Here is a 20615-nt window from a genome sequence, read left to right on the forward strand (position 1 = left end):
TTTCTTTGAGTTGGGATTCCGGGTTATGGTTCTGGTCTTTCTACTTCGATGTGTTTCCCAAGATTTTCATAATGCAGAGGAAAAGTACTATAGAATAGATTTTAAAGGCACAGAGAGATGCCGTCAAAATCAAAAGTAAGACAAATGTCATAAGATCCTACAAATTCCTGCACGGAAGTTGTTTTCTTATACGTAGACCTTTGAACAACATGGGGATGAGGGGCGCCGACCCCAGAAGGTCGTCAGAAATCCACGTGTAACTTTTGACTCCCCTCAAAATTAACTAACAATAGCCTGGTGTTGGCCAGAAGCCTTACAATAACGTAAACAGTAGATGAATCCACATTTTGTACATTTATGTACCACATGCTGTATTCTGACAACACGTAAGCTCGAGAAGAGACAGGGCTATTAGGAAAATCGTAAGAGCAAATGTCTTTACAGGATAGGACCGCATTTAGCAGAAGGAGACCCATGCACACGCGTGGGTATCTCACAGCTGTGCTGTTGGCGTCTGTGCTGTTCACAGCTCTGCAGTAATTTGGAACGACACGAGGACACGGCCGGGGACCGAGGCTGTGGCCCGATTCAGTTAGATTCGGTGCCCTGTGTCCCGGACGGGGTTCGGTGGTGCTGCTGCCGTGTTCCTTCCTTCGGGAGGGGTCAGCGGTGCACTTGTCGTCAGGGGCTTTGTGTGAGAGAGAAGTCTTGCTCGGGGAAGGCTGACCCTCAGTCCCGTCTTTATCACGGAGCCCGTCCTGCCAAAGGTCCACTTACTGTTTTCAGTGCGTGGCAGCCGGCATTGGAGATGTTTCTGGTGCCGTCGCGTCTTCACCAGATGCTCCAAACGGACCAAAGTCATTCTGCCCTGGTCCCCTCAACAGCACCCACCAGAGGAGGACGGGGTCCTCCACCAACCCCGCAGAAGCTGCCCAGCCCAACCACCATCCCTTCACACCCCCTCTGCCTCCGCAGCCCTCAGCCCTCCCCCACTGCAGCTCGTTACTCCTGGTGTTTCGCAGCTGCCCGCCTCCCCACTGAACTCGAGGCCGTTGGGCTCGCTCAGGGACACCGCGCGTGTCGGCCAGCACCTCGGCTTAGCGCGTCGGGATTGGGATAAATGAACTTCGGTTGCGTTTCGCCATCCCGGCTCTCTGCTGTCCACCCGGGCAGTCTGGACCCTCACTCTCCCCGTTCTGTGTTGCTCTGCAGTTCGAGATGCTCACGGGATCACTGCCGTTCCAGGGCAAGGACAGGAAGGAGACCATGGCCCTCATCCTCAAGTGAGTACGAGACGCCTTCCCTTGCAGACCCGTCCAGGACTCGTTTGCGGCTTCTGATACCGGAGCTTCCTTGTGGGGAACCCAGGTCCTCGAGTAGGCATTAGCAATTGCCGTAGGAAGCATTCTTGGCGTTTTAATGACAGTGGACAGAGTGAGTGGGATTGCCGAGGGGTCCTGATGACGTCTTCCACCGCAGATAACATTCCCCACCAGTGAAATCTGCTTACGTTGTCCGGTGCAGGGATTTTTAGGTGTGGTGATTAGTGACCTTCACCCACGAAGCACAGCTTCAGAAGGGCAGAAGGAATAGGGGCTCCAGAGAGAACGAAAGAGGGGGGTTCCTCTTTCTTTCTCCACCTCTTGACCCCGTTTGTGCAGGTACCCGAGCTCTCTTGCCTGACGTTGGCAGGAATCTTGCCGCCCATGTTCCAGAATACAAACGAGTTTTCTGTTCAGTTCTCAGGAAGAGTCATTTACTATGCAAAGGCATTTTGCTCTCAGGATTCTAGAAAGAAGCCTAAATCCCGTGCTGGTCTCACTCTAACACCTCAGATGTGAGCAGGCTCCTTCTGAGGTGACGTCGGAGGGAGAGATCTGGGAGGAGGAAACAGGAGCGTGGTGGGGGTAGGGCTGCCGCTGGGGGACGCGGACACCCCAGGTCCACATCGAGGGCCCCCTGCTGGGCGAGGACGGGGACCGGAAGGACACGCCGTAAAGCCACTGGTCCTCACAACCAGCTCTCTCAGACGCAGCCGATGGACTTTTGTGAAAGCAAGAGGCAGCTAAAAAGCTTAAGCTTTTGTAGGTCACCCCATTGTTTAAACGGAAGGAGAGAAGTTAGTGCAGGAAAGCCCACAGAGAGGATTTGATCAGTGTCTTTCGGTATCACGCGACCTTTGTTGGACCGACGTGTGCACGGCTGCAGTCTGTTGTCTGGGGTTGGCTGTCTCTGTTTCTCTTAACGTTAAGGGGGAACAAGAGCTTTACTTTTTCTAAAAGTAGAATAATTCCCTGCAGCTAATCCCAGGTGTGGACTCCTGACTTGTCACTTTTCACTTGGGAGCAGATGAGCACTTCTGAACCGGCAGCATGTGGCCCCATGGGTCCTAAAGCGTGATCTGAGGGTCCCCGGGGGTCTGACGCGCTGGGGCCTGCAAGCCTGTCCTGGGGCTGCTCCAATGGCTTGGCTACCGTAGGTGCTGCCGCTGTAAACACAGAGTGCATCTATCCCTCGAGTTAGTGTTTTTGTAATCTTTGTGCTCAGGGACACCTAGCTGTGTCCTTGCTGGATCATAGGGCCGTTCTGTTGTTACCTCCTGAGGAACCTCCACACATTTTCTAAAGTGGCTGCACCAGCTTGCACTCCCAGTAGGGCAAGAGGGCTCCCCTTTCTGCACACCCTCCACATCCTTGCCCACTTGTTGTTTCTTCTGTTTGGGGTTTTAGTCTTTCTGGCAGTGTGAGGTGACGTCTCCCTGTTGTTTCAGTTTCCTTTCCCTGATGACGAGGGATGTGGAGCATCTTTGCATGTGTCTGTCCACCATCCGGTTTTTTCTTTGGAAGAATATCTATTCATGTCTTCTGCCCATTTTTTAAAATTGTCATATTTGTCTGGGATATGTTGAGTTGTATTTGTTCTTTATGTATTTTGGGTACTAACCCTTTGTCAGATGCATCAGTTGAAGACGTCTTCTCCTGTTTCGTAGTTTACCTTTTAGCTTTGTTGGTTCTTTCCTTCGCTCTGCAGATTTTTGTTTTGAGACAGTCCCAATAGTTTATTTTTCCTTTTATTTCCCTTGCCTTAGGAGATACATCTCCTAAGGCAATGTTGCAAGGGCCAATGTCAGAGCTTACTGCCTGCAGTCTCTTCAAGGATTTTTTATGGTTTCAGGTCTCACATTTAGGTCTTTCATACATTTTGAGTTTATTTTTGTGTGTGGTGTAAGAAAATGGTGCTTCTGCATGGTGCTGTCCAGTTTTCCCAATACCATGTATTGAAGAGATGGTCTTTTTCCCGTTGGCTATTCTTTCCTGCTTTGTCAAAGATTAATTGACCATATAATTGTGGGTTTATTTCTGGGCTTTCTAGTTTGTTCCATTGAGCTATGTGTCAATTTTTGTGCCAGTACTGTACTATTTGGATGACTTCAGCTTTGTAATATAACTTGAAATCTGGAATTGTGATGCCTCCAGATTTGTTCTTCTTTTTTAAGATTGTTTTGGCAATTTGAGGTCTTTTCTGGTTCCACACAAATTTTAGGGTTTTTGTTCTAGTTCTGTGAGGTCCCAGATTTTTCTTCACGGTACTGCAGCAGATTGAGCAGAGACAGATAAAAGGATCTGGCTGTTGAGCACCTGGGGGTTGAGTGGTAGACTCTTTGGTTTCAGCTCGGGTCATGATCTCAGAGTCCTGGGATCAAGTCCCACATCGGGCTCTGCGCTTAGTGTTGAATCAGCAAAAGCTTCCCTCTCCCTCTGTCCCTTCCCGCCCCCCTGCACACACATGCTCTCTCTCTGTCTCAGATAAGTCAATCTTCAAAAAAAAATGTCTCTGACTGTCATTTAACCCAGAAGAGATTCCCAAAATGTAAACAAGAGCACTCTTCTAGCCTAAGCCTTTGTTGTTATTTTGGAAAACATAATTCAGTTCCATTAAAAATGTTACTTACGTTAATGAGATTTTTACTGTTTATTTTTAATGTTTGTATTATTTTTAAGTGAATTATTAAATAGCTACTATACAAATTTCTCCCGTAGAACCCACATAAACAGAAGCTCTCTGATGCCCTCCATGACTTCTAAAGTGTGAAGGAGCTCTAAGACCAAGAGTCTGGGCGCTGCTGCCCTGGGTGTTGATGCGGACCGAGCAGGACCCCAGAGTGCCCGAGAAAACTCTGGTCATCCTTCCCATCCCAAACTCCAACTCTGTTTTGCAGAGCCAAGCTGGGCATGCCGCAGTTCCTCAGCATGGAGGCCCAGAGTCTGCTGAGAGCCCTCTTCAAGCGGAACCCGTGCAACCGGCTGGGTAAGAGTCCCATGACCCCGTAGACGGCAGGGGCTGCCCGCCACCCTGCTCCCCTCTTGTCTGGCGACACGTTTGTCCAAGTTTACTGAAAGCGAAGGTCCTGAAGCGGGCACAAACACTGTCCTGTGTCCCTGCTCCAATGATCTCCAAAACCCAGTCGCTGGCCAAGTCCTATGGGCTCTTTTCTGTAAGTCCCTGTTTCTACACAAAATGGTGGCACTTTTCACTTCCCTTTTAGAGCCCCATAAACTAAAGACAGAACAGCTGAAAGCTGCTCCTTATTTAGTCCCTCTTAAATGAATAAATCTCAACATATATTAAAATCAAGATTTACATCAATGTTAACCAAGTACTAACACATTTTCAAAATAATTCTTTGCAAAAGGTTCCCCTAGTTGCTTTTCAGCGGTGTTTCTCCTACAAATGAATTCTTGCGTAGATCGCCCCTGAGTCACCCCAGCTGCTCAGCCGTCCTTGCCTACTCGTGGGTCCTCACTTCTCGGCGTCACAGGCGCTGGTGCGTGTGCCCGGCAGAGTGGCGTGAGGTCAGTGACGAGGTGGCGCCTGCCGGGCGGAAGCAGGTGCCGCACAGAGTGCGGGCTTCGTGGGGACCGGGAGAACAAGGACACAGGCTTCGGGTTTCCGCCCGCGGGGTGGCAAACACTGGCTAGCGGAACAGAGAGTGCGGGGCCCCTGCTCCCCGCCGCCGTCGTTGTCGCCGAGACAGCAGATGGGGCGACATTTTAACACTTTGGCAAAACCCATCAATACTTAATGATTTACAGTCATTACCATGCTTTACCCAGAAATTTTACTTCTAGAAGTCTATCGAGCATGTAAGTTACACATGTTAAAAAATACTTGATGATCTTTCTGTTTAGCAAAGACCTGGAGATACGGTGACTGTCCGTCAGTAAGGACACAACTGGGCAAATTGTGGCACATCTGTGCCAGACGTAGGGCACACTTAACGGAATAAGCAGGGGCACCTGGGTGGCTCAGTGGGCGTCGGCCTCTCCCTCTGCCTCTGCTCCTCATTCATGCTCGCTCCCTGTCTCTCTCTCAAATAAATAACTAAATGGGACCACGGTGTCTCCGCCGTGACGCGGGGGACATCTCAGCTGGGTAATCCTTTCTCCGGGAGGACCATCTTGGACTGTAGGATGTCAGGCAGCATCCCGCTCTCTCCCTGGACGCCTCCCTCCCTCTGCCGTAGCAAAGCGAACTGTGTCTAGATGTGGTCCTGGTCGGTGCCGCCACTGACCCCCGGAGACCCACTGCTCTGTAAACCCTGCCTGGGGAGATGCCCAGGACGGAGCCACCCACATTGAGGAGTCTAAACGGATCCCAGAGCCGGTGTCTGCCGGGGGGTGTGGGGAGAGCTCCGTGGGCCCTGCCCCGACCGCCGCCTCGCACAGTCCCCCAGATGGCATCTGTTAAATAACTGCCGTCCGATGGCTCTGAGCGCAGCCAGCAAGTGTGATCACTGCACACACCTTACAGCCCGCCCCAAACAGAGCCCCAGAGCCCGGGCCCTAGAGGTAGGGGCCGCTCACTCTGGCCAGAGGCCTTCTGTGACAGCAGCTGTGGTCACTGGGCTGCTGAGCCACCGGGGCCAGCGGGGATGGCAGGGAGCCCTGGGGTCCAGGCTGGGGCACATGGTGGTCTCCACTGGATGTCGCTCCACGCTGACGTTCAGAGGCCGATCGGGCGGATGTGGGTTGGAGTCACGATTTGGAGGAACCTCGAGTGAAACAGAATTCCTCCACCTTGCTGTTCCCGTGCACCTCAGCGAAGCCCCAGATTGGGACCTGAAGACACCAGCTAAGAATCATCCCGGGCCCCCCCCATCCTGGTTCTGACCAGGGCACGGCCAGGCCCGATTCTGAATGACCCAGCTCCGACGGGTGCCGCGCCAAATCCTGGGGAACTCCCCTTGCGTGGTCCCTGGCCCTGTGTGCCCCACAAACAGCAGCTCCGGAGAGTCAGAAGGGCCCGTGCTCTCTCCACTGTATCTGCCGTGGGGCTGCCGCCAGCAAGGCCCCCGTCACCACAGAGCCACCCTGTCCTGCGGGTGAGGGTCACGGGGACAGCAGGAGAACTCGGCCCCAGGAACACAGACGGGGAGTTGGGGGCCTGCATCAGCCGCTCCGTCCGGGAATTGCTGTCTTGCTGCACTTTTATCAAATCCCATGGAGCCTGGCCTGGGGGGCTTCCCAAGAGAGAGCAGACCCTCCCCTTCATCGCTGTGCTTTCTGGGGAGGAGGTGGCCGCGCTTCTTAACTGTGAGAGGGAACCAAACAGCAGATGTATCCCTCGATTTCGTCTGTTCACCGTCCCTCCCTCTAATTTGTCTCTAAAAGCCACACCAAGATCCTAATTGTTTGCCAATTGCTGATCTGACTCTCCAGATAGTGAATGAATTGATTACCTTTCATCACTGTCTCCGTCCAAGTGGGAGCAACTCCGAGATCCTCCCTCCCCGTCCAGGGCCAGCCCCGCTGCATCTTGGCCGGTCTTCGCCTGCAGGTTCCCTGCTTCTGAGTCTGGAGAGCACAAAGATGCCATTGCGAGTCGTTTCCACTCGTTTCCAGACCGCCCCCCACTGCAAGCCCACCCAGTCGGAGTCCCCGTGTTGTATCGTTGGCCTTCCAGATGCTGGGTCCCAACCCCTGGGAGCTCCTGCATTTTGATTCTGTGACTCCTGCCCCACTGCTCTTCTCCCCGCCAGCGTGCACACGGCCTCTCCGCACAGCCAGGGCCGGCTCTCCTGTTCCTCTGCCCCAGTGGTTTTTTAACCAACCAGCTGAACAGCTTACTCCGCTTCCCAGGCCTCGGTCCCCCGGGGAGGATGGTGGTGTGCGTGGAGCACTGCACTAAGAAAATCATTATCTCACTGAAATCCTCATGAGAGGCTTCCAGGTAGGGAAAGGGAGACACTCAGATTTGCTCATGAGGGAGGTATACCTGTAAGAATTACTTACAGTTGCAAAGCACAGAACACTTAAACTTTATTTAAGCCAAATTTAATTTTTCAAACTGCAGTCCATTTCTCTTGCAGTTGCAAGTCACATGGCAGTACAGGGTTCAAAGCACTGGCTGGGCAGCCAAACTATGGTTAAAGCCCAGATCTGCTTATCTTTTTAGTTTACCACCCTTAGGGCATTGCCTTTTCATCTCATGAGTGGTGCCTAGTGATCACAAAGTGGCTGCCACAGCTCCAGAGGTCACATTCAGTTGAAAGGAGGTAATGGATGAGGGCAGCTGTGTCTGCCTCTCTTATCAGGAAGGCAAAGCTTTCCTCAAACCCTAGGACTTCCCCGGACTTCTTGCTGACTAGAAACCACTGATTGGCACTTCTAACTAAAAGTGGGGGAAAAGTATCAGGATTCAAGGAATGGGAGATTGGAAATGGTTGTGTTATTAGCCGGCCTCCCCGGTCAGCTGCGGGGGTTCCAACAAAGACGAGCTTGAGTGGGGTTTGGTGCCTGCCTGCCTCCCCCAGCACCTCCAACCCCGTTTCTCACTCCTCTCCGCGGACCTTACGGACCCGTTAGTTGGGAGGAGAGGGAGTGTGCAGTATGTAATCTAGAAATAATCCACACCTGCGTGGGGCTCGCCAGTGCTCTCTAGGCTCTGGGTCTGGCGACACAGTGGAGCACAAGCACGGTCCTCCTCCTCATGGGACTGCAGTGACGCAGAAGAGAGAGACAGGCGTTCGCCAAGGAAGCAGCAAACGGAGAGAGGGGCAGAAGGCAGCGCTCATCGGACAGGAGAGAGGCTTGCTGGGACGTGGACGATGGCAGGTGCGGTCCCAGAGAGGGGGACTCGTGAGGAGCCTCAGGAGGCGGCACTGGGCCGACGGGCAGAGGCCTGCCTGGCACTTACGAGTGACCTCAGCAGACGGATGCCTCTCTCTGGGCCGGCTTCCCTGTCCGCGAGCTGAGGGGTGGCAGTGCCTCCATCGTAGCACGGTCGGAAAGAGGGAACCGTGCCTGACGTGCGGGACACAAATCCACACAGACGCGCAGAGAATCGGTGCGCCCGGGTGCGGGGCGGGGGTCGCATCCGGACCGCTTGGCCACGCTGCTTCCTTGGACGGTGTGGTCAAGACCAAGTTCTCGGGTTCGCTCAAACCAGTCCTCGGAGCCACCGCCAAGCCAGCGTTTCAAACCCTGAGTGAATGAAATCTTAGAGCGACCGACTTCAGCACGGGGAACATAACGTGTGGGTACCGAGTACGCGGTGAGGCGGTACAAGCAGACGTCGCGTTCACGTCCCCGGCGGGACGGCTCGGACATGTCGGCGACGGTCGGGCGGAGCTCGGGGGGTGCGGGGGCGGGAGCGGGCAGCGAGCCTGTTCGGAACATGCGCCACGAATTCGACGTGAGCGGCGCCTGGCTGCCTCAGCCGGGGGTGGGGGGGGGCGTGGGACTCGGGATCTCGCGGTTGTGAGTTCGAGCCCCACATTTCGGATAGAGGTGACACTTAAAAAAACTCAAATTAAAAATTGAAAAAAGAGAATTTGTAGTGGATGCCGTGTGGCCCAGAAACAACAGAGCGAACACTTTGGCGGCATCTCAGAGGGCCCCGGAGGTTCCCAGCGCTGTCTGTGGAAATGAAGAAACAATGAAAATGTCGGGGGCAGATACCAAAGCCTTCTGAGAGTGATCTACTGAGAAGGTAGAGGCCAGGTGATGACGGACCCCCCCACCCCCACCCCCCGTGAAGGAGGTCACCCTGTAGGGCTGTGGAGCAGCGGGCAGACTGTCTTCGATGCCGCAGGGCAAGCCCCCAGTGCAGGCGGGGGACATGCTCGCAGACGTGCGCGGACGGAAGCGAGTCCCACTGGACGCGAGGTGACGCCCTCCACCACCGTGCAGAAGCGTGAGACGTGGGTCCCCGTGAACCGCTCGGGGGCAGTCCCATCTGCAGAGGGACTGCGGGGCCAGACGCGCTCATGCTCTGGAGACTGGGAGTTCTTGAATCAGCCGCTCCCTTGAACCTTTTAACCCATCTTGACCTGACATAGGCGGACTGCATGAAGACTCACCGAGCCTAATAAGAGACAAGGATCGTTCTTCGGTTCCAGGCACTCCTGTCTGTAAGTACCTGCCCTTGTCCACTCTTTGCGACCCAGATGGGTCGCACCCCCGCCACCTTGGCTTGGGACAGAAGGAGGGACTTCGGGTCGGACCGCACGGCCCCAGCTGTGATGGAGGGGTCGGCCCAGCCCTCCCTGACTCTCCTCGCCCAAAGCTCTGCCCACAGGCACCCGTGTTCAGCCGACATAGAAAGGGGTCATCAGCACAAAACAACCGCTCACCTCGTTTCAGGGGAGGATAAGGAACACCGGAATCCAAGACAATGCCCGCGTGTGCCCAGAAAGGATGACGTAGGCCTTAAAGAACTGTGTGCAGAAATTTTCCTTCTTTTTCACATTTTCTCCTTTTGGAACACCTCTAATTTTTTAGTAATAACTGAAGTGTTAATTAATTCACTGTCGACTGTTTGCTGAGGCCTCAAAGCACCAACCTCACCGCAGCAGAAGAAAGAAGCTGCAAATAAAAACGCGCGGGGTGAGTCGCCGAGAAACCAGCATCCGTTGGTGCAGAATTTGGAGTTGCACCAAAAGCTCTATTTCCTTTGCATCTCGCTGGGCTTAAATTGCCCCAGACCACGTATTTGCACAATGACGAATAAGGGTGAAATGGAACGGGTGCGGAATGCGGTGTGGATTCTCCGGAGACGTGTAGCCGACAGGTGAGGCGGCCGGTGCGTGCCCCCCTTGGGCTCTGAGTGTGTGCTCGACCCGCCCACCTCTGACAGACCCACGGTGCTTCCAGAAGCACCAAAGAAGAGCTAAGATCGGGAACAGGGGTTGAGATCGGGAACTTTGATCCTCAGGACCAGGAGCGTTTTCCCGTCCAGCGCTCTGGTCTTCAGGAGGAGGCCTGCCCACGGGACAGGCTGCAGGGGGGACCGTGTTGGGAGCCAGGCCGCCGACTCATTCTCCACGGTTCCCGAGAGCATCTGCTTGGGTCCCTCTCACGGGCTGCTGGCTGCAGGGCTCAGCTCTTGGAACAAGGGGGCCAGACTGGGAAACGCAGAGAAGTCCTCAGAAGGAGGTCCTCGCAGGATAGGACGCATCGTTCTCTACTCGTGCCGACCCTTCTGATACCAGATGCATGGGTTTTCCACACCCACAAATTCTTCACTTCCCAGGAGACACCAGCTTGGGTGTCTGGCACTAAGCACCCAGGGTTGGCCTAGACCCGGGCTCTGTCCACCGCCCAGGGCATCCCCTGTGATTCTGACCAACCAGCTAGAAATTCGGTTTCCAGGACCCCGTCTTTGGTTCTGATCATCAGCTGGGGCGGCTTCCCGGTCTCCCACACCTGCTCCTGCTCCCTCCCATCCCAGCCGGCTGCCAGCAGCACCTTCCTGGGATGCCGGCTGAACGGGAGCCCGAGAGACCAGGCCTTGACCTACAGCACGGCTGGGCCTTCAGAGCCTGGGGTGCAGTACCGGGAAGTCTGTGTCTCACAAACCACGTGACACGGAACCCCCCTCCCCAGACCTGAGACAGGAGCTGGCTGGAGGTGGCCTGGCCCATGCAGCCCGTCTCTCTTCCCGCATCCCCGGGCCCCCGGCCCCCTCCCTGGCCCACTGAGGCTCCTCTCCTGCCTTCCCATCCTGGAGAAAACCCAAAGCTCTTAGGGCCTGAGAGTTTGGGTTCTCCTGAAATAACAGACTTACTTTTAGAGCAGTGTTAAGTTTACAGAAAAATGGAGCAGGAAGTACAGCAAGTTCCCTCGTACCGCCCCCCCCACCCCGGCGCCCAGCCCCAGGCAGGTCCCCTAACCCAAGCTGATGTCAGTGCGCGTGTTCGCTTTAACGGATGAGCCCCCATTGGCAGCGTCCGCGTCAGGCCTCACGCTGCCTGTGCAGCCCCCACAAATGTGTCACGATGTCGCCACAGCGGGCAGAGCAGGTTCCCTGCCCCGAGCCCTCCACCCTCTGCAGTTCAGCCCTCGCCTGCTCCCCGTCCCAGGATTTAACGTAAGCAGCAAAGGAAAGAGAGAGGCCGGCACAGCGAGCAAACCCAGCAGAACCACTTACGCGCCATCTCTGGGGGGCCCGCGGCCGCAGGTGTGGACGCCAGTGTCTCTCTGGGTCCCGTCCTGCTGTCTGCCCCTTCCCTGCAAACCAGAGCCGCCGGACAAGGTGCTCGGTGCTGCAGCCTGCCCCCCCGCTCCTCCCGCACGTCCCCCTTCCGGAAGGCCAGCCTGAGCTAGCATTCATGGGCTTTGATGGAGCAGCTGGCAGGGGCGAGGGGGCTGGATGGCTCGGTTGGTAGAGCATGTGACTCCTGATCTTCTCGGGGTTGTGAGTTCGAGCCCCATGTCGGGATGTGCCTACCTGGAGGGAGGGACGGATGCCCACATGCAGCTGGGCTGTAACGGCCTGTCATGGCCTCCAGCTCCCCTACAGCTCCCCTACAGCTCCCCTCCAGTTTCCCCTCCAGCTCCCCTCCAGCTTCCCCTCCATCTTCCCCTCCCATTTCCCCTCCAGCTCCCCTCCAGCTTCCCCTCCAGCTCCCTTCCAGCTCCCCTCCAGCTTCCCCTCCAGCTCCCCTCCCGTTTCCCCTCCAGCTCCCCTCCAGCTTCCCCTCCATCTTCCCCTCCCATTTCCCCTCCAGCTCCCCTCCAGCTTCCCCTCCAGCTCCCTTCCAGCTCCCCTCCAGCTTCCCCTCCAGCTCCCCACAGCTCCCCTCCAGCTCCCCTCCAGCTTCCCCTCCAGCTCCCCTCCAGCTCCCCTCCAGCTCCCCTCCAGCTCCCCTCCAGCTCCCCTCCAGCTTCCCCTCCAGCTCCCCCTCCAGCTCCCCTCCAGCTCCCCTCCAGCTCCCCTCCAGCTCCCCTCCAGCTCCCCTCCAGCTCCCCTCCAGTTTCCCCTCCAGCTCCCCTCCAGCTTCCCCTCCATCTTCCCCTCCCATTTCCCCTCCAGCTCCCCTCCAGCTTCCCCTCCAGCTCCCTTCCAGCTCCCCTCCAGCTCCCCTCCAGCTCCCCTCCAGCTCCCCTCCAGTTTCCCCTCCAGCTCCCCTCCAGCTTCCCCTCCATCTTCCCCTCCCATTTCCCCTTCCAGCTCCCCTCCAGCTTCCCCTCCAGCTCCCCTCCAGCTCCCCTCCAGCTCCCCTCCAGCTTCCCCTCCAGCTCCCCTCCAGCTCCCCTCCAGCTCCCCTCCAGCTCCCCTCCAGCTCCCCTCCAGCTCCCCTCCAGCTTCCCCTCCAGCTCCCCCTCCAGCTCCCCTCCAGCTCCCCTCCAGCTCCCCTCCAGCTCCCCTCCAGTTTCCCCTCCAGCTCCCCTCCAGCTTCCCCTTCAGCTTCCCCTCCCGTTTCCCTCCACTCCCCTCCAGCTCCCCTCCAGCTCCCCTCCAGCTTCCCCTCCAGCTCCCCTCTCCAGTTTCCCTCACACCCTAGCCCCCGCAGTGTGAATCTTCCAGCCTGCCCTGCCCCTGTCCCTGGCACTGTTACAGGCCTGCAGGGCAGAACGTGGCTTCTGTGGGCTGCGAGTCCGGTGAACGGGGCCCTTCCTGCAGGACGAAGGCCTAAGGAGGCACTCTGGGCACCCGCAGCCCCTCAGGCCGCCGGGCAGAAGCTCCGAGTCATGGAAACCAGGGTTTGTTCTGATGCTAACGTCTGCTTTGTCCTCGGGACAGGCGCTGGCGTGGACGGAGTGGAGGAGATCAAGCGGCACCCTTTCTTTGTGACCATAGACTGGAATGTAAGTCATGCGGCGCCGTGCCCAGCTCACACGGGTGACGAGGAGGTGAGGTGTGGGGTGCACCAGCTTGGTGCAGATCAGAGGGGCCGTGGCCCTGTCCCCCGGCCGGGCTGCCCTCTCAGAGGCCTTCGGAACGGCCTGGCATGCTACAGGCACAGACCAGGGCCCACACTTGCTGCAGCACCAGGCCTGAGAGCCCTTTAACACTTCAGAGACAGCTTCTGATGACCCCGCAGCCGCCCCCACCACTAAGGGCAGAGCAGGGGTCACCGTCACTCAGCGACAGGGTGCAGGAGCCCCTCAGGTCGCTGGGCGGCTGGGTGCTGCTTCTCTGGGTCTCGGAGCCCCTGGGGGATCTCCAGGCCGCTGGGCCACTGAGCTGCTGGTTCTCTGGGTCTCGGGGTCCCTGTGCAACTCCAGGCCACTGGATACTGGTTCTCTGGGTCTCAGGGCACTGTGGTTCTCCAGGCTGTGGAGTCGCTGGGCTGCTGGGCCTCTGGGCTGCTGGTTCTCTGGGTCTCTGGCCTCTGGGCCCCTGGGCTGCTCGTTCTCTGGGTTTTGGAGCCCCTGTGGGTCTCCAGGCCACTGCGCTGCTGGGCTGCGGGTTTTCTGGATCTCTGGGTGCCTGTGGGTCTCCAGGATGTGGGGTCACTAGGTCTCTGGGCCCCTGGGGGTCTCCAGGCCACTGGGCCAGGCTGCACAGGCCTCTCCTGTGCTAAGGGCCTGGCATCTTGGGCTCTGGGAGGCCCTCCCCGTCTCTGGTTTTGGGCTCAGGCCTACGCAGCTGGCGCTCTCACAGAGTCGTGTAAGAACACAAACATCCAGACTGTTAAAGACAAAGTTACTGGACGCACTTGTTAGGAGGACTTGACAAGGAGGACTCCCATGGTGATGCGTTCAGGGACCACAGGTTCAGGCTCTGCCGCCCGGGGGAGAGATGGGGCTCAGGTGTGAGCAGCCGGGGTGGTGGGATTTATAGCGGGGCGGGGGTGTAGAACTGAGGGGCTGTGGCTGAAGCGACCTCGCAGGCATTCTACTGGTTACAGACCTGGGGCCCAGATGTCCCTGGGTAGGGGAGGGGGCCCATCACACATCCAACCTCTGCTTGCTTCTCCGGGCCGACACCACACTGCCACTGCGCCTGGCCAAGGGGTCCCGAGTCTTACGGCCACCAGCTGCCTGGAGCTGCCTCGGGACCCGTCAGCATAGGGAGCGGCCACTGCTGGGCCTTATGTGCAGGAAGGGCGTCCGTCCGCGGATGGCAGTGTCTTCTGGTCCTTTCCTGGGGTGCACACAGCAGGCATATCCGGGGCTTTGTGTCCCGAGCTAATTAACCTTGGGAGATGCTAACAGGATACGCACATATATGACGTTAATGTCCTCTCCAGGACAGAGGTTGTGAGCTCCCTGTCTTCTTCCTGTCCCCTCAGCAAACTCCAACGGTGGCGGCACCGTGACAGCCCTCCCGGCCCCCGGGCTCACTACCCGGAGAAGGTGCTGCCCCAAAGCTGGATGGAACCCGCTGTTCCCAGAGCTTCTGACCTTACCCCTCTGCCCCCTTCTGAAAGTCTCCCACCCGGGGAGCACCAGCTTCCTTAAAACCCGCTTCTGTGGTTCTGATTACGGAGCGTTTACAGGGCTGGGATCCTTTCCAACGCCGAGACCAGAGATTGGCGTTCGAGAGGCTGGCCAATGTGACCTCCCCGCCAGGGGCACGAGCCTGCTTGAAGGGCCTGGTCGGCATCAGCTTGCGTCCAGGAAGGTGGGACTTGGAAACGGAGAATCAAAGCGGCTGCCCGCCCGCGGACTCGCCTTCCTCGGCTTCCTGGAGCGCAGGCTTCGGAGGAGCTGGGCCGCCCTCCACGGCAGAGCGGCGCCTGAGGATCTCTCCCGATTAGTTCTGAGCTCCACCCGGCACAGAAGCTCTGTCCCACCAGTTGTGATGAGGTCTCGGGCCAGCCGGCTGTGTCCTAGAGACGTCCTAGAGACATGCCCCCGGCTCTGAGACAGCCAGCTTCGCAGGGGGCCCTGACAGACAGTGAATGAGTGAGGGAGCGAGGGGGAGGCTCTCAGGACGGGACCCACCGCTCTCCCTCTCTCTCCGGGGCACCGCAGCCCCTGCCGACACAGCAGACGAGAAAACAGGAGCACGGGATGGCTGGGGCCGGGGCCGGAGCCTGTGGGATGCAGATCTGTGGCTGCAGCCAGGAGAGAAGGGAGGCCCGGCCCCGGGGCCCCGGTACCCCTCCGCACAGCAGCCTGGCTCGGGAGGGGCTGCTTGCGAGCTCTGTGGACAGATGCTTCTCTCAGCCAAGAAGGGGTGCCCCCCCCCGAAGACGGGGGTGTTTGGAGGGGATGCCAAGACAGCTCTGTGGAATGCTTGGAATTTTCCCAGCGCTGTGATGACCTTGAACACTACAGAGGCTGGGCTCATGTGCGTCCGGAAAGCCCGGAAAACGTGCTTGATGGGAGCTGGGAGCAGAAGCCCAGCGTCTTCCTGCGGCGTTAGGAGCCGCACCGGCAGGAATGCCGTGGGAGACCAGCCCCGTGGGCACGGCTGGTCTCATCTCCGCTTCTGGGGCCAGGTCCCTGCCAGTGCGAACACGGTCCCTGGACGTCTGCACCAAGAAGGTGGTGTGCTGAACCATTTCAAAGTAATCAGACTGAAATCAGACTTTCGTTGCTTTTTGCGTTTAACTTCATTTTGTTCCTGAGAGAGGCCCTTCAGATTCACGGGGACCAACCATATTCACTGTCACTTCCACATCTGCCCGCAGATGGCGAGGCAGGGACGGAGGGATGGAAGGATTCTTTCCCAAGCCCTGAACGCAAGCAGCCAGGAAATGGTTAAGGGAGAAGAGACCTGAATCACGACTATAGTGAAAATTCGCTTATTTCCTAAGTAGTACTGGGCCGTTGCCCATGTCTAGGAGAGTGAGCAGGGGGTCCACGCGTGGCAGTGGAAAAACGCAGCCGTCCTCCAGGTCTCGACAGCGGACTGCTGCAGGCAGGTGTCTGGTCCAGCCGCAGAAGAGGCGTGTGCGGTGAGCCTGACCCATCGGAGAGCGGGGGCAGGAGCTGACAGGTGCGGTGAGACGCTCGGAGCAGAGCTCTCCTCGGGACCGCAGCCTTGTCTGTGCTGCTGCGGGCTTCCCGGAGAGCAGAGGAGTGTCCCCGACCCCCATCTCCACCCTCCCTACCCACCCGTGAGCTGCGAGCCGCCGGCTGCCACGGCCAGCGTCGGGCCCCAGCCCTTCACCGAGCGAGCGGCTGGAGAAAGCGGACGCGAAAATACAAGGCATCGGCAGGTGTCCAGGGGCTAATGTTCCTAACTCCCCGTCCAGATGTGCCCACTCTGTTTCAGCAGCTTAGTTAAGAAAACCACAGCGCAGTAGCGTTGGCAAAAACTACCAGAGGCTCCCTGTGCCCTGCCAAGGCCAGGGACGACCGCACAAAACCCTCCCCGGACCCGTTTGGTTTCTGCCTGGGCGCGCGAACCCAGAGCCTGCCTCGGGATCCGCCTGGAGAGTGTAAGGATATTTATCTCACTGTCTGCTTCCCTCTGTGACCCAAAACTGCCAGGAGAAATTTTCAGGTGACCTGCGGAGCGGAATGCGGGGATGGGGGCCGCTGCCCGCGTCCGTCTTCTCTGCCACTGACTTGCCCGCAAAGCCGAGCGAACATGCGTCCGCTGGGACTGGCTCTTCCTGAAAGCAGCTCGGTCTCCTGAACCACATGAGACATTACAGTCACGGCCTCGAGCCCTGGGCAGGGGTCCCGGGGTGTCCTACACACACGCCCCTTTACTCCACCTGTCGCTGCATGCGAGTCCATCACTGCGGGCCACAGCATCCCCCACACACACCCGAGGAGGACCTCCCGTCCCTGGCCGTGGGCCCGACACCTGCAGGCGGGGGCTGGGACTTGGCTGTACCGTTTGGGACCCGTCATGACGACGTGTACAGGGTCAAGGAGCTTGCGCTCACTCCACTTGTTCTCTTTCCATTTTTGACCCTTCCAAGCGTCGTTACTCGGAGCTCTGGAAGGGACGCCCGGGGAAACCAAGGCACAGGGCAGTGAGAAGAGAGCCCAGGGTCCGTGCATGAGGGGGCAGCGTGGGCCACAGCCCCCCTCCCGGCCACTCATGTGTACCAGCAGCAGCAGAGGGAAGTCTGGAAGTCTTCCTGCCCACAAGCCTGTGCTGAGTGGATTTTCCGGGTTCGGTTCTCCGGAGCAGCTGGCCGCTGGCCGGGATCTCAGCGCCTGTGTCAGGGGAGAGGGAGCGCCTCCCCCTACTGGGCAGGAAGATTGCCATCACTTTCGTCCCACATTAAATATGCCAACAGAGCTTCTCCTTTCGTGGAGCCTGATGGGACCCTCCGTTCGGTGGCTACCCGCTCCCCGGCTCTGCAGTGTGGTCAGTCCAGACGCCATGGCTGGAGCGGCTTTCGGTGGGGGGAGCCCGTATAGACAGAGTCCAGCTGCGTGGGCCACCGACCCATCAGATCCCCCTGGGTGCACTGGGGCCATCTGAATTCCCCGTTACCCCACAAGCCAGGCACCACTCCCCATTATTTCTGCAGTGCTGTTTCAGGAGTAACCTGTAGCTGTGCCCTTTCCTATCTAGAGAATGTTCATTTTGAGATGCCTGGAGCCAAAGCTGCCTGCAGAAAGCAGATGTGAGGTCCGTGACCCCGAGCCAGAAGCAGCTTCCTACAGTACTGCCCGTCTCGGTTCTCACCGCGCCCCTGGTCCCCCCGCCCCCCTGTCATCGGAAGGTCGTCCCGGTATAAATAGGCCTGGCACCTGCTCCGAGCCTCCCGGCGTATCCCGGCCTGGTGTGTGATCCGTTCCCCTGTGGCTACCACGCGCGTCGTGCTCAGATCTGGGGACAAGCGAGACGATTTAAAGCGGTGCCTGGTGAATTTGATCGTGAGACCCCATTCTCTTTCCGTCAGTGTGGGATGGATTGTTCTAGAGGCTCAGAGAGGGGAATCTGGGTCAGAATGACAAGGCATCTCGTCAAGCTCTAAGCCTATGCAAAATGCTGCTGCCAGTTGTTCCCGATTTAACCCTCGTACCGTGGTTCACGCTTCAAAATGAGAAGCAAGGTGACCTTTTCCCTAAAACCTCAAACCCTCTCCTGGCTTAGATTCAGAGGAAGAAAGCTTGTGTAATAACACACTCCAAAAGTTTACCCAGTAACAGGAAGAAACCGACCGGTCTTTAAGACTGCGTAAGGGAGCCGTCCAGTGTGGAGGGCATGGGGTGCCTTAGGCAGCCCTTTGCTCCCTGTTGGGAACCAGGATGAAACTGCAGCCCCCTGGGGACCGGGAGGGTGGGGTTCTGGGGCAGCCCTTGCACACGCCATGCTCATAGGCAGATCGAGACCAGGGACCGGTGTTCTGGGGGCCAAGGGACCTGCCAGGAAGGCCTTGGTGGGCTCTCCCGTGCTCTCCCTTCCGTCAGTTAGGATCTTCTAAATGGAACAGCAGCTTACAGAGGCGGTTCGGAAGCACGAGGAAAAGCAGGTGTGCGCGTGCAGAAGGCCGGTGAAGTCCGGGTCTGCCGGTGCCGTAATCGCGCCATACAATGGCCGGCATCCGTGACTGGTCTAGGGGAAATGCCCCGGGCTGGGTGTATGGTGGGAAGGAGGGAACTGGGACTCTCCACTGTGCTGACAGGCATAAGCGTCCTGGGGCGGGGGAAGCCAGGAGGGAGCACATCCATGTTTGTTCCCGAGTTATCACTAAATCCTTGAGTTGAAGGTGCAGTCGTCTCCACCCAGACAAAGTGCATGGCATGACCCCTGCTGGGGGACAGACCACGGTTCTGAATTCCTTCTCCTTAGGGTGAAGACTTGCAAAGTGGGGAGCAGTGTCTCCCCAGGAGGTCACCTGGGCCGCTGTGGTGCTCCCGGTGGGGGGGTGGGGGCAGGGGGAGAAGTCTGGGGCAAAGCATGTGGCCCCGAGGGTCAGCTTGGTCAGATAAGGCACCTGTGCTTTCTTGGGCCGCTTGGACTTTCAAAGGCTTGCTATCCTCCTCTGTGGGAGGGAGGGCTGGAGGGACGGCAGGACAAGGAGCGGACTTGGGCAGGCTTCTGCAGGGAGGGACGGAACTTGGGAAATCACCTCGACGTCCCCGCCCTGCTTCTTATCAAAGCTGGTGCGCAGTTATATTGCTGGTGGTCGGACAGGAAGCAAGGCTCCTGGGTGTCCCGAGCGCAGCAGAGGGGAGAGGGACGTCACGGCCTCTACCCGCTGGGCGCCTACACACACACCCGGTCGTCACCGCCAATACCTCCAGGTGCCACCATGTTCCACCGTGGAGCAAAACTGCCTCGATGGGAAAGCCTGAGGCTGGGGGCAGGTCTTGGCCTCCTACTCCCAGGGGTCCCTGTGTTGGTGGTGCCGGAGCCAGAAGAGGAGCTGAAATGTATGACCTTCAGCTCCAAGGGCAAACGCCTCTCCTCTCTTTGGGATTAAGTAAGAGCCAGCACCGTGTGCACGTCCGTGAATGTTCCTAAAGTGGGAGACGGGGCTCTGGTTGAGATGTCCCCCGCCTTCCCTCCCGCTCCCTCTGCTCCCCCCCACCGCCCTCCCCACCCCACCCCCCAATAGCAAGAGAACACATGACCGCCCTGGGAGAGGAGGAGGGTTTTCCTAGAGCAGGACAGACTCTGGTTAACACCGGGAGCATCGCCGGTACAAGCAGGGAGGGTTTGAGCCCCACGGGGCTGCGCCCGGGCCACCGGTCTCGGTAACGGCAGATTTCAGTCGGAGCGCACAGCTCGCCGGGCCTCGTGCGACTTGCTCTACAGGTGCAGACACCAGGGGCGTTTGTTCCCACCCCAGAGTGCGTCACCGCGGAAAGTGGCGTCTTTCTATTTCTGGAAAGAGCCTACAGAGTAAATCAGTTCCTAATGAAATCTGCTCACCTGGGGCAAGAAATGAGCAGATCATCGAGGGTGGACATTGTCCTCTGGCGGCTCCAGGGGCACACCCGGAGCTTTGTCCTGTGCACGCCGTCGGCTCATTAAACCAGGGGGAAGCCCGGCGGTCACCGGCAGGACAGCTTTTGTTCTAACCATCACTCCAGGCAGTTCCCACCACCACCTCGGCTTCCAAAAGGGTGTGCTCCCAGCAGGGATTGGGACCTCGCGCCCTCCTGCCCATGCTGGACCTTCCCTCACTGTGAGCGCTGCTGTAAGGGGAGGTCAGGATGCCGGGTCCTCCCCTGCTGGCCCTCCCTCACTCCTGACCTCGCACAGCTCAGCCCACCTGTCTTAGCCTGGGTTTCCTTGTCTGTAAAGACAGGCTGATAAAAGCTGCTTTTCTGTGTTATGGAGAGATTTAGCACAGAGAGGAGGCGGCCACTGCGACCGCTTTCTGAGCCATCAGGGTCCCTGTCTCCAGGCCTGCTGAGTGGAAGCACCAAGAAAGTGCCTGGGGGTCCCCTCTGATCAGGCAGAACTGGGAAAACTCGTGCCAAATGTTTGCAGCCAGACCCCCTTCCTGGTGTCTG

The 20615-nt window shown here is 58.1% G+C and overlaps 1 protein-coding gene across 2 annotated transcripts in view; it reads left to right on the forward strand.

Moving 5' to 3' along the window:
• RPS6KA2 (ribosomal protein S6 kinase A2) overlaps nucleotides 1-20615 on the forward strand; it is a 300515-nt gene that overhangs the window by 253443 nt on the left and 26457 nt on the right. For both annotated transcript variants that reach the window (XM_044242450.1, XM_044242461.1), the window contains 3 exons: nucleotides 1213-1283; nucleotides 4220-4308; nucleotides 13027-13091. In XM_044242450.1, coding sequence (XP_044098385.1) covers nucleotides 1213-1283; nucleotides 4220-4308; nucleotides 13027-13091 — 225 coding nt within the window. The remainder of the gene's footprint in view (nucleotides 1-1212; nucleotides 1284-4219; nucleotides 4309-13026; nucleotides 13092-20615) is intronic.

Source organism: Neovison vison, chromosome 1 (assembly GCF_020171115.1).
Source record: "Neovison vison isolate M4711 chromosome 1, ASM_NN_V1, whole genome shotgun sequence".
NCBI lineage: Eukaryota > Metazoa > Chordata > Mammalia > Carnivora > Mustelidae > Neogale > Neogale vison.